General features: G+C 39.8%; 1 protein-coding gene across 8 annotated transcripts in view; it reads right to left on the bottom strand.

The window, feature by feature from the left end:
* Nucleotides 1-1,987: 1,987 nt before the first annotated feature.
* The window catches only part of LOC132786891 (low-density lipoprotein receptor-like), a 36,558-nt gene continuing 24,888 nt past the window's right edge, over nucleotides 1,988-13,657 (bottom strand). For 3 of the 8 annotated variants that reach the window (XM_060793608.1, XM_060793600.1, XM_060793606.1), the window contains 8 exons: nucleotides 13,519-13,641; nucleotides 12,603-12,826; nucleotides 10,382-11,779; nucleotides 10,118-10,316; nucleotides 9,750-9,893; nucleotides 4,465-4,604; nucleotides 4,213-4,368; nucleotides 1,988-2,057 (listed from right to left, as the gene is read on the bottom strand). In XM_060793608.1, coding sequence (XP_060649591.1) covers nucleotides 2,022-2,057; nucleotides 4,213-4,368; nucleotides 4,465-4,604; nucleotides 9,750-9,893; nucleotides 10,118-10,316; nucleotides 10,382-11,779; nucleotides 12,603-12,826; nucleotides 13,519-13,641 — 2,420 coding nt within the window. In that variant the 3' untranslated portion in view covers nucleotides 1,988-2,021. The remainder of the gene's footprint in view (nucleotides 2,058-4,212; nucleotides 4,369-4,464; nucleotides 4,605-9,749; nucleotides 9,894-10,117; nucleotides 10,317-10,381; nucleotides 11,780-12,602; nucleotides 12,827-13,518; nucleotides 13,642-13,657) is intronic. The other 5 variants (XM_060793601.1, XM_060793607.1, XM_060793602.1 and 2 more) reach the window with 4 other exon arrangements.

Genomic DNA, 13,657 nt, shown 5'->3' with positions numbered 1-13,657 from the left:
CGCTTTTGCTTTTGCTTTTGCTTTTGCCTCAACTATGCAATCTGTTAATTTTGGCCTCCGATGTGCGAACTTTGCCATGGTTATTGATAGCCGCCCGCGCTGCTCTGGCCAACGTTGTCTTCTTTACGAATTGATGTGCCCTCATGTGAAATAATTGGCGCAGTTGTCCAATGGCGTTTAATAATTCATGTGTCTGTGTCTGTGTCTGTGTGTGTGTGTGTGTGTTGGTGTTGCTACTGCTATCCACGTCAAGGCTATTAAGTTGTGGACTCAATTGCGAGCCCAGATTAACATGGCAGAGTCTGTTGCTGATGCTTTGCTTCGAGGCAGATTCACGGCCAAATCTCAGTGTATGACTCAGCGCTTTAATATGCCAAAGGAACACTGCTAGCTAGAGAGAGAGAGAGATAATCCAACTGCTAGAATATACAAATTTAAAATGTGTATATGTTTTTAAATGTACTTTATTTTTGAATAAACCTTATTTTACATTATTTGCATTAATATTAATAATATTAATTAGTTGTTGACATGTACCATTTCTCTGTTAGCTAATTAGTTTCAAACAGAATTGCATTAAAATATAAAATTCAAACACATTTCGAATTTCCCAGAACATATTTCATTTTACTTTTGAAATAAATTAAAAGTGCAAGTTCTACATATGCTAAATGAATAAAAACTAAATAAATGAGAAATTTGTAAAGGAATTATAATAATTTAAAATAAATGTATGATACATATACATATATATTTTCTTTAAACTGATCACAGCATATTGTTCTGAATACCCAAAGAGAACGAGCGAAAAATGTATACAAAGAAATAATGTGAATTAAAAATATTGTTGTATAATGATGTTTAGCTTTCGTTTAATATATTCGACCATCTTTTTCGTGTTTTGTATTCTCATTGATATCCCCTTTTTCCAAAAATGTATTTACATTGCAAAATGTACATGAAGTATTCACTAAATTTGATCTAAATATTTGTGCTAAATACATTATTTTTATCCATTTTTCATTAATTTCATTTTCAATTTTTTATTCATAACAAAAAATATCTAAATCACTATGATTCGTAATAATATTCATTATTATTGTTTCATATTTGAACGATTTGCAATTTCATTGCTCCGTCGATTTGGTCGATTGTGATATAAGCTGAACTTATTTATTTTTTTTTTAAATTACATGTTTAGTGGCAGCTAGAAATCAAATGCAATTTGATATTTAATTTACATTTAAGTAATAAATTCTATCACAATTGAGCAAATCAACAGAGGAATTTCTTAGTTTTTTGTTTAAATTCCAACAAATTATTTTGCACATTTTCAACTTTTTTACAATTTATTTCATTCACTTAAAACGAAAGGTTGAATTTCGGCTCTGAATTGTGTCCTTGTGGCTCGCTCCCTGCGTGTATGTGTGTGTGTGTGTGTTCTTATGAGTATGGATATGCGTGTGTGCGATTGTGTGAGTGTACATACAAATGTGCGTGTGTATGAGTGTGTGTGTGTGTTGATGCTGTTGGTTGATCTCAAAAGGTTTCGCCCTGCCGTCGCAAAAGTTGCGTATTAGTTTGTGGGCGTATTTGAATGGAGGCGTGTTTCATGAGTTTTGATGTTGAATTTAAATTAAATTGTAAACTAGGCAACAAATTAAATTTGTTGAGTATTTTGTTTTCCCCATGATAATATTTAATTGTTGTGGTTCTCTTCTTATTGTTGTGATTGAATTCTCTTTCTTGTGGTTACCATCTTGTTAATGTTCTTGTTGTTGTAGTTGTTGTTGTTGTCTTTTTTGGCATGCTTCTTTATACTTGCTAAACAAAAGTTTTACTTTTTGTTTCTTTGAGTTAGGTGCCTTAAACTTAAAGGACTTCATAATAGGAGTTTTTTTTTCTTGTTTTGCTCTTTCTTCTTGTTGTTGCCTTAGCTTCTGCCGATAAACCGCAGTCTGTTTGGATATGTCTTTTGTTTTGTTTGTTTTTGTTGTGTATGGCTTTCCTATGCTCTCATTTCAAACACATTCTATGACCTCAGCGCGTAAGGGTTCCTGGAAAAAATGTAATCAAATATTAAAAGCTGCTTTAAAATATGTACGCTTAACACATTAAGGCAAAGTGTAAAAATGATAAAAGTGGGTACGTAATCAACTGTTATGTTTAATGTAAAAATAAAACTCTGCCCCATTAAATGTAAATGAAGCTTTAAACAACTATAAATTGAATGAAAATATAATGGAATATTTTCCATAATCTGGCGGGAATGTTGATGGCAATATTACCGGAACCCCTATTGATTGCATAATTCGAAATATTATAAATACAAACATCGTAAAATTTTCCAATGATAACAATGCGTAAATCGTCGTCCTTGTCTATTCGTGAAATGCAAATGCAAATTTCTATGCCAGCTGACCGCACTGAAAATCAGGCTTAATGATATTTTGCTTAAATTGGCATAATTATCTATGTAGTTGTTGTTCTTTCGCTGTGTTTTTCATTTGTTTTTTTTTTTGTTGGTGCAGTTGAAAATTTAGCGTGCTAATTAAAAATAGCAGCAGGCATTTGCCGAAATGCAAAATTCAATTTAATTTAAATATTTTAGTAAATTATATGAAAATGCAGCAGCTGCTGTTGGCCTGCGACAGACAGAAAAAAGGACATTTTGACGCTCCATTGACGCTTTTTAATTGGCCTTTATGTTTAATTGGCCAATGGATATGCACGTTTTGATTGCATTGCATTGCATCACAATTACGAAATTACGAAAGGTGCGGCCCTGAGGGCTGCTCTAATGCCGTGTCGTGTCAACGAGAGTTTTCAACAATTTTCACAATGTTCTCACACAATAGAATCGATGGCATTCTGGTGGCATTGCGGCGGCATTTAGATCGATTTATAAATGGCTAATAAATTAAATCATATAACAATAAAATGCCAATTAAATTATGTGTACTCAGTGTAATAATAATCATAATAATTATAATAATGACAATTTCGAATGCAACAATTTATTATGCATGACCACGACTTACCTTCTATTTGCTAATGGATATCTAGCTTTGGTTTTTGCGTTTTCGCTCGCAGCGTGCAAAGTTGATAAACAAATTTCGTTAAAATCCTGCCAAGTCATATGTGTATATGTGTGTGTGTGCAACTGTTTAATGTTTGCATACACATTGGTCTTAACTAAATATTTGCTAAACTTGAAACTGTGTTGCTTGTGCTGATTTTCGGATACAGAAAGGAAAAGCTAACTTAAAAGTTGGCAGGCCGAGGCTTAAATACTCTTTCAGAATTAGATTTTTAAATTAAGTGATGTGAATTTTATAAATATACAAATTCGCGTTTTCAAGAAAAGGGAAAGAAGAAGAAAGACATTGAAAGTAAATCTATTTTTTCTGTTTCTTTGAGAAAGGCAAGTTTTAACTTCATAGAATATTAATCTGTAAAGTTTGTAATGTATTGAGCACCAAACTCTTTTCAATTTAACTATGAAAACTAGCAGCAAATGTCAAGTACTCAATCAGCTATGAAATTCTATTATTTTTAAATATGTATATTCATTTTTCCTTAAAGAAATTATTTACTGTGATTAGGCTTCGAAAGTGAACACATATTATTTCATTAAATATATAAATTGATTGTTCAAAATAAAATGTGCTTAGTTATTTGACATTTGTGGCTAGTTAACGGTTTTTCAATTATTTTGTATATGTAAAAATTGTCACAACTTGTTGAGGATTTAAAAAATAAAACCTCTTGGTTCCGAAAACACATAAGTACACATATAAATACGTTATCAATTATCTGGTAAAACACTTAAAAGTTGCTTGTTCTATATGCTATTTTAACACTTAAGAATGCATTTGGAAATATGATAAATTGTTGTTCGCGTGGTTCTGTTAGTTAGTGAGAATAAACACTCGGATATACAATAGAGTACATACTTATTTTTACATTTATATGTTATGTTACTCTTTCAGCACGGGGCTCTCCCAACTTGTACTCGACTTATTTTGTAGGTTACCAACTGATATAGCTTAGGACTTACGATATATAATCTGACTAAATACATATGTATCCATCTATGTACAACATTTAATTTAAGATTAGTTCTAGCTTAGGTTTAGCTTGGCAAATTTAAAATCTCACATAGCTAAAATCATTTGGATTTGCCGCTGACGTCACCATCGACCCGCTTACCTCTTCCTCCAATGCTGGGGCATATTTACTGCTTGCATCGATGGGCGCATTCTTCTCCAAACTGAACGTATCCTCTGTGGTCTTATTGTACGTGGGATTCACAAAATTCATGGAATTTCCTCTTTTCGGATAACGCTTTATGAACAAATAGCATGTCTGTAAAATATATAATACATAGTAGCCGAAAATAAATTGATTGCTTAGTTACCGGCCCAAAATTCATTGGCATACAAATAATTTTGCAGTACTTACGCCCACAAGAACTATTACTCCGACAATGGAGCCGACAACGAGCACTGCTGTTGCCCATGTTGAGCTCTGCTCTTCAGTCTGCGACGAGTCCAAGAGTTTGTCATCCTTGTGTGTCGCATTTCCGGCGGGCACTTTGTCTGCTAAGAAGTGAATACATACAACATATAATACTCTCTTAGTTAGCTGTGATTAAGATGGATATTGAAAACCAAAACCAAAATTGAAATTCAATATTTACGAGTAGAAGAAAGTAAAGCACAAAGAAATCCTTCACCATTATTATAAAAAATAAGGAAATTCAAAGAGTAAAGCAAGCGAGTCTAATTATTTTTTATTAAAAGCTGCCGCAAGGCAATTTATCAACGTAAAGCAAGGAAATGGGCAAATTAGTTATTCAAAGAATGTTTACTCAACTACAAGAGTATTTTGGGCATCAAAGTCAATGCTGCATGTGCATTATTTGATAATAGTTCTATAAATATATTGTTTTAATCAAAAATTCCGTCGAGTTTATGAGGATTCTTGTGTTCTGGTCAGGTTGAAGCATAATTAAAATATTTCATTATTTTTGGGAACTGCCAAAAGTCAACGGCATCCAGTGGCGAATGTTTCCGTCCCCAATTCCTGCCCCCTATCCCCTCTCTCTTCCTAGTGTCTCTCATCTTCCATGCTCCTCTGTGCCGTTACGCTGTCAACTTTTTATGTCACGCTTTTTGGTTTTTTTTGTTTTTTTTTGTTGCTGGTGACGTTGTTGTCTGTGCGGCAGGAAGTTGTAGGATTTTTCCGCTGTCAACATAATTCGTTTTCATATTTTCCGTTTAGAATTTGTTCAAAAGTTAAGCACAGGACGCGTTCGTCTGGCAAAGGATGTGCCGCATTTAACAGCATTGCACGAACTGTCGCCTCTTGTTCTACTTATTGTTCTTCTTGTTATTTTCTCCATCTTCTTCATCTTATACAAGCCTGTCTGCTTCTTTGTCATTATTCTTATTCTTTTTGTGTTGTTAGTATTAATTTTTGGTCTACGGCTTGTCGTAATTTCCATGAACTGGACGGATCAGCATGAGAATGTGCCGCATATGGCGGCGGCAGCAACCGGAATTATCATTAAAAGTTGGCAGCGGCAACAGCTGCACAGCATCGATTGTCAGCGCCAACCGGGGAGCAGGTTCTTAGCAATTTATTTGCGGCATTAACAGACAGTCAAGTGGCAAAAGAAAAGCAGTTGAAAAGCTCTACGCATACTTGCCACATTAATTGCAAGCTGTGTTCGTGTATATTAGTGTGTGTGTGTGTGTGTGTGTGTGTGTGTGTGATACAAAATAAGCTTCTTTCAAAATGTATTTTTAGGGGCAGGGCGCAGACTCCTTTGCTATCATTTAAAGGTTCTTCCCCACATAGCAGTTAAAAAAGGTTGTTGTGCGTTGAGGGTGTTCCTCAAATGGTTATCGCTGCATTTTAAATCAATTTACTTTCAGTATTTTAAGGTTGCCTAATGCGAAATTAATTACACATTGAAAGAGAGATAGGATGGATAGAGTAAGCTTAATTTAGAGAGGGGTTTGCTTATATATTAGATTACTAAAAAGGGTTTTTATTAAATTCAACAGAAATGAAGTAGAAAGGTGGAACTAACTAATGATACTTCTATTTCTTAGTTTATTTGTAGTGCAGTTTTCTTTGCTTGTTTTCAACTTTTGCAACTTTAAGTTTCCCACTGAGTTTGAAGTATTTTGGAACATACTCCAACTTGCTGGCTGTTTGTCTTCCCCTCTTGTTGTGCCATATTTTATGTACTGCCATAAATGTCATATATTATTGCGGGTCCCTAATCTATAGCAAATGCAATTTGCCAGCTCCCAGGCACAGCACAACAAACAATGTAATGTTCCCCAATTTTTTTGTTCGCATTCTGTTCTGTTTATAATCCTGCACATGTGTTTTATATGTTTTTTTAAAGACAGCGAATGGCTCTGCTACCATACTCCAGACCATTCCCGACCAGACCAGACCAGACCAGGTGTATTTCTCGTAGCACCCCTAACGAATATGCCATAAAAATTTCGCGACATGCTCCTGCTCCTGTTCCTGTGGGCTCCTGTGGCTAGCAAGAGCGGAGCAAGCGGAAAGCGGGGGAAATCGCAAATGAAATAAAAACGCATAAAATGCTTTACGTTGCCGACGGCGATGTCACCTTTTTTTTTTGTGACCAGATTAGATAAACAAAGTTGAAAACTTTTCCGGGATATATACCGTATCTCAATGTATAGAAAAATAAAATGTTTGTGCGTGTGTGAGTTTGTGTGTGTGTGTGGCATGTGGCGTGTGGCATGCGGCAGCGGCTGACAGCATGTTGCTATTTAATGCCACACAATATGCAGTAAAGTGCGAGACAATGGTAAACTGGCGCTGAGCTGACCAACAACTGCAGCCCAACTGAAAGTCATAAAATTTGCAAACAACACTGGAGCAGCTGTTGACCCATAACCACCCGTGCCCCCTCTCTCCCCTCTCGACTCCCATCCTCTATGCTACTTTATGTGTTTGGCTATTAAAAATGCAATCGTTACTTCGAAGGCTCAAAGTTTATGACGCTTCCAAGCTCACAGCCGCAGTCGCAATCGCAATCGCAGTCGGAATCGCAGTCGCCGTCTGTCGCTCTGTCATTTTTTGCCTGTTTGTCTCTGGCGTATTTGCGAAACTTTGCCTGCGCTTAATTAAGCAATTTGAAGTGCGGCTGCTGCCGCGTGGGTGGCAATCAAGGGTGGCAAGCAAGGCCATAGAAAAAGTAGCACAAACCGCTAATTGAAATTGCAGTTATGGCGTATTCCCGTTTGCCGGCTTGGTCATCTAATTGAAATAGTCCTTAACTAGTTTATAGTTATTTACTTGGCCCATCATCCACTCACCCCCCCGTCTCTGGTTTTTGGGGGTCAGACCATCATCTGCTCATCTGGTCGCGCGAACTGTGCAAACTTTTGCCTAAGCTCACAATTTCTATCTCTCTCTCTCTCTCTTTCAAGTACCCACTTGGTCCAAGTCGGGATCATCATCATCATTAGCAAACATCATCATTATCGTTGCTGTGTAGTCCTTAGCGAGTTTGTCGTTTTCTTAGAAATATAGTGCAGCATTTGAGTTTGCTTGGGTCAGTCTCTACGTCTGTCCGTTTGTCCATTTATTTTGTCGGTCAGTCAGGTTGTGGCAATGTAACGGTATTTGCTTGAGCCGCTTAACGTTTTCTTATTTTATATTCATTCCTTTTATTCTTTTACTTTTTAAATTGACGTAATTAGGCGCATTTGTGTGGCCTCACACAGCTAAGCTGCTCCTCTCTCCCCAAGCTCTTGATTTGGGTAGGCATAGCAACACTCGCTCTAGGTTTCACCGACAGCACAAATGGGCAATAAAAAAAAAATAACAATTTAAAGAGGACTTTACAGTTTAACAAAGTGATTAAAGAGCTTCTTGAAGTGGACATACAATGTATGTAATTTAAATGTTTCAAAGAAGTGTAGAAATATCTTGAAATTAAGTGAATGAATTGAAATTTCTTAATGTGAAATGCGATGAAATATTACAAATATCATAATTAGATAAAGCACGTGAAATACGAAAATATTTTGATGATGAAACTAATTTTAGTGCGTGGCTAATTTTTTTTCTTTGACGGAATTAGCTGGGCCAAAAACTAGCGCGTGTTCGCTCCAGCTGCTATAAATAATAATAATGATGCGAGCGTGTTTGTCATGTTCCATTCTATGTCTCTTCCCAGAAATGATAACAAGAAGCAGCAGCAGCTGAAGCCGCAGCAAATTGCGTGGGCGTTTCTATGGAAAACTTAAGAACCTTATGTGCTCTTTTGAAATGTCCTTCAACTTAGATGGCTACACAGTCGTCTCCTCAGCTTTCTATGTGTGCTTAGACTTTGTTGTTGTGGGCTATGCTGAAAACGTGCTAATTTATTTTCTTGCTTTCAATAGATCAAAGATCATCAAAGCGTGCTTTTAGGCGCATCACACAATGGCATCGCGAAAGGGGGAATTGCAATCATTTGGCTGACTTTGCAACAAACAATCAGTATAGCGTTTGCCGAAATATTTGCCACATTTGCGAGAGTGTGTCACATATTTTCCGGGGGAGACTGTGTCAAAGCGCGACAAAATGCCAAAATGCCAGCATCCATGGCAATAATTGTGCTGCAGCCATGAGGTGTTGACAGCGCCAATTTTGCTGCTGATGGATGTGGCTGAATGTGTGTGCGGCTCATGTGGATGATGAATTTGTGGTTAAACTATTTGCTATTTGCCCTGCCCCGACACTGACACACCACGCCCTCCTCTTGAGCGCCCACATATGTGTGTGTGTGTATGCTCTCTCTGTCTCTTGGCCATGTCGTTTTGTGTACAATTTAATTTCATGGCGATTTGTTGTCGACAGAGCAGCGCTTCTCACTTTCTGCTTGTTGCTGATATATCAGTTTGACTGCCTGTCTGTCTGTCCGTCCGTCTGTCTGTCTGTCCGTCTTTCGTTCTTCTCGTTCTCGTTCTCGAGAACAGCGCTCGGCAGCTGCCTCTGCGGCTGTCAGCCGTTCATCATCCGCACTCGCATCCGCATCCACATCCACATCCGTATCCGCATTGTCATCGCTTCTGACAGAGTTGGGCACAAATTGCATGCAGCCAAATTCGATGGAGTAAGTGTCATAGGGTTGTCGCTTAAGCCCAGCACACACTTGTGTGGTGGGGGGAGGTGGGGGATGAGTGGGAGATTGTCGCGACGCTGTTACCATTGTTGCCATTAAACATGTCAGTAGCGCTTCCTTTTGGCGGTTTTTCGTGCTGTCTCTTTGCTCTGCTGTCTGCTTTCGCATGGCAGCCCGCAAAATTGTCATGTATAGCTGTGTGTGCATATGTGTGTGTGTGTGTGTGCACGTGTGTGTGTTTTTTGAGTGATTATGTCGATATCATTGATGTTGATTTATGATGATGACATGTGCGCGTTGTATGTTGTATGCATGTGTAAGAAATTGGCGTGACAAATGGCAGACGAAATTAAAAGCGAGTAGCGAACAGCTCTCAGCTCTCAGGTGGAAAAGCATTTACATACAAATGTGTAAGCTATAAATAGCAAAAACTGTTAGACAGACTAAGCATTAAAGTTATGGTTAGACACAAGTAATTAGAAGACACGAAGAGTTTCGTGACAGCCAAGCACCAACTACGAAAAGCCTTCCACCCATATACATATGTATACTATTGTATTGTATCGTATCAATCTCATACCAGGCATTGCACTCGTTGGTGCATCTTGAGGTAGTTTCGGGGGTGATGTTGTTGCTGTGCTTGACGGCGTTGGCAACGACACTGAACTGTTTACTGAAGGCCGACTGCTTGGCTTAACACGAGTTGTGTTTCGCGCTGTGATATCTGCGTGTGTGTAGCGCAGTCAATTGGATAAAAATAATGTTTTAATCAAGCGGCAAACAACAGAAAATTAAATCAAAATGTAAGCCAAACAAAATAACCATAAAGCAGACGGTTAATCGCAGTCGATTGCAGCGTTAAATGCCGCAACCGCAACAAGAACTCGTGCAACAGCAAACTGCATTGAATGGCATTTTTAAATCGAGCAGTTGACAAAAGCTACTTACGATCTTCGACGCACATAAGGCCATCGGCCATCAGTTTCAGACCCGCGGGACACGCACACGAAATGCGCGGACTCTTCTCATTGATGCGCGGCGCGGGCAGGCAGAGATGTGAGCAATGGCCATTGACCGATTGGCAGTGATTAACGCCATCTGGCTGGCGGTATGCATGATACACATGAATAACCATTGGATGCTGCAACTGCAAAAAGGGTATAAGAGTATAAGGGAAGTGTTTCGATAGTAGTATGCAAAGAGTATGCTTACCATGTGTACAGCTGTAATGGGCTCGACACCTTCGCCGGTGAACTTGTTGGCCTTGAAGACGGTCTGCTTGTCCCAGTCCGTCCAGTAGATGTAATCCTCAAAGGTGGTGATGGAGAACGGATGTCGCAGATACTCCGTCGAGTAGAGAATCTGTCTGCGCTGTGAGCCATCGTAGTTGGCTGAGGAGATGACATTCAGTTTGCCATCCACCCAGTAGATACGCTTTCGCACCATATCGAGAGTGATGCCATTGGGCCACTTCACATCATAGTTGATAATCGTGGTGCGATGCGAGCCATCCATGCCAGCTCGTTCAATCCTAGGCGATGCTCCCCAGTCGGACCAATACATCCAGCCATCAATGGGATCGAGTGCAATGGAACGTGGAATATCAAGCGAATCCTTGATCAAGACCGCGCCCATGTTGCCGTCAAAGTTGGTCATTTCTATCGTGCATTTGCTCGTGTCCGTGTAGTACACATGATTGTAAACCCAATCCACAGCCAGACCATCTGAAGTGACTGAAGATTGCTTGAGCACAACTGTTTTTTCGTTGCCCTCATCGATGGGAGCCTTGTAGATGCTTTGTGTGGTCACATCGCTCCAGAATATCATGCCAGTACGGAAGACAAAATCCAGAGCTGTGGCTGACTTTGTGTTGTTCACAATCGATGTGATCTCCATGTGATCCAGCGCAATCTTTCGAATATCATGACGACGTGCCAACAGCAGTGAAGCATGACCCTCAGTGGCTTTGCAACGCGTGTGATTGCTGGGATCTTTCATGTATCCCTCGTGGCACTTGCACTTGTAGCCTCCCATCTCATTGATGCAGATCTGTGAGCAGGCGCCCGGCTCTTCGCACTCATTGATATCCACACACGTGTGGCCATCTAAAGATAGTTTGTAACCCGATCGACACTCGCAGTGGTAGCCAATCTGTTGATCGACACAGCGATGCATGCAGTTGCCATTCTTGGTGGCGCATTCGTTGATTTTGCACTTGCCCGCCGGCTCATCCTCGCCATCGGGGCAATCCTTGCGCTGGTCACAGACCTTGGACAAGGGAATGCATTGTCCACCGCCGCAGTCGAATTCAATCGTTGCATTGCAGCTCTGTCGCTTTGCAGCCAATCTGCAGTCGCGTTCATCGCTTCCATCCTTGCAGTCGGATTCACCATTGCAGGCCAGATGGCCGGCAATGCAGCTGCGATCGTGGCACTGGAATTGATCTGCTCGGCAGGTGATATTCGGACAGTTTGACATATCCTCATCCTCGCCATTGGGGCAATCGCGATCGCCATCGCAGAGCCACGACTTTGAGATGCAGGTAATGCGATCCTTGCAGAGAAACTCGTTTGTGCTGCAGGAAAGTGGTCTAACAGATGCGGCGCAATCCTGTAGAGCGACATAAGAAGGAGAGAGAGAAGGAGAATAAGTGAGTGAGTGAGTGAGTGAAAGCGGAGAAGGAGAGTCAATGAAATTGCCTGTCTACTGTGCGTATACTTTATTTGAAATGCATTTTTGCAGCGCCTGTCAAAAGGATGCTGGCAAGGAAGTTTGCTTCAAAAATGCCATAAAGCAGCATCCACAACGTGCCGTGCTGCTAAGTGGCAGCCACTGTGCTGGCAGCTAAGACATGCACACACTCACAGACACATTTTATATGTATGTGTATAGACAGACGCTTGTCGCTGGCCATTGCTTGCATATCTGTTTTGTAGCATACTTTTTTCTTTTTTTTTTGGGGGCTGCTAGCGAAAATTCTTCACATTTTTTATAGTTTATTTTCTTTTATTCTTTTTTTTTGGGGGGAACTTGAAGCAGTTTCAGACGCTGCTGGTGCTGTTGCTGTTGTTGTTGCTCCTTACTGCTCCCTTGTCTGACAACAAAAGCTGAACGTCATACACATAAATGTTTATGGCAGCAGTTGCCAACGACGCCATCGTTGACGTCGACGCCGTCGTCGTCGTCAGTTTTGAATAATGCGCGCGTGTTGCATAATTTATGCTTTTCTAGCATGCACCATAAAAACATATATACTATATATACGTATATATGCACGAGGTTGGTATGAAAAACTTGGCCAAATGACTTGTGCAAACTTTCATTTAATTTCGCACAAGTTTATCGAAGATTTCACTTAAACTTTGCAGTTGAGCATTTGCCAGACACTCATAATTGGTTGTCATAGCTATCGCTATATCTACTATCTACTTACTTTCTCATCGCTGCCATCGTAGCAATCCTGATCGCCATCGCACATCCAACTCTTGCGTATACACATGCCATCGCCGCAGGTGAAGGCATCGGCTGGGCAGCCGATATTATGGCAATCGTGCTCATCGGTGCCATCGCCGCAATCGTTGTCGTGATCGCAGACCCAACGCTTCTGTATGCAGCGACCGTTGCCGCAGGTGAACTCATCCGTGCGGCAGGTGGTATCTAAATATGTGCGTTAAAAGTGAGATTCCATGTTAGAAGACAATGTTGATTGAGTGTGTTTGTGTGTGCAGGCGGAGGATTTGTTGTGAGAATGTTGTGTTTACTTAAGTATGAGAAGCTGTGGTTAAGTATAGTGTAACATAGAGTTAGGTAAACAACACAAAGAGAGAGAGAGAGAGTAACAACATAAGAAGCTGAAATATGCGAGACATAACTCAACAAAAAACCAACACCATTATAAAAATTTGCTGCAAACAAAGCAAAATAGTGAAAGCAAAGAAGAAAAGCAACGCCACCGCCACCGCCACCACGCTAAGGGGGATGAAAGCCAAAAGAGATTTGTAGTTACAACAACAATGAGAACAACAATAACTACTGTAACTACAACAAATATGTAATAAGAGCATTGCACACTAAAGTGTTCACTGTGTATGGATGTGTGTGTGTGTGCGTAAATATTTGTGCTTTATTGTATATGTAATGTTTAGATAAGTATTACACAATTCCAGCAGCTATGTGTAGCATACTTATGGGATACAAGTTGAAACACAACACAACACACACATCCACACACAGTAGTTGTTATAGTATGTGTGTGCAAGTATAAATAACTAGAAAGCTACAGCTACAAAGCTAGTACGAAGTAGAATGCGAGTAGCACAAAGTTAGATTTGATTTTAGATGTCTCTTACTGCACGACGCCTCATCGCTACCATCTCTGCAATCCTTGTTGCCATCACACATCCAGGTGAGTGGGATGCACTCGCCGATGCCATTCTTACAGGTGAACTCTTCTGATGAACACGCCTTTATCTCTGTAATACACAAGAA

The sequence above is a fragment of the Drosophila nasuta genome, chromosome 2R (genome assembly GCF_023558535.2).
Source record: "Drosophila nasuta strain 15112-1781.00 chromosome 2R, ASM2355853v1, whole genome shotgun sequence".
NCBI lineage: Eukaryota > Metazoa > Arthropoda > Insecta > Diptera > Drosophilidae > Drosophila > Drosophila nasuta.
Note: the sequence above shows the minus strand (reverse complement) of the source record. Positions and strands in the feature narration are given on the sequence as shown.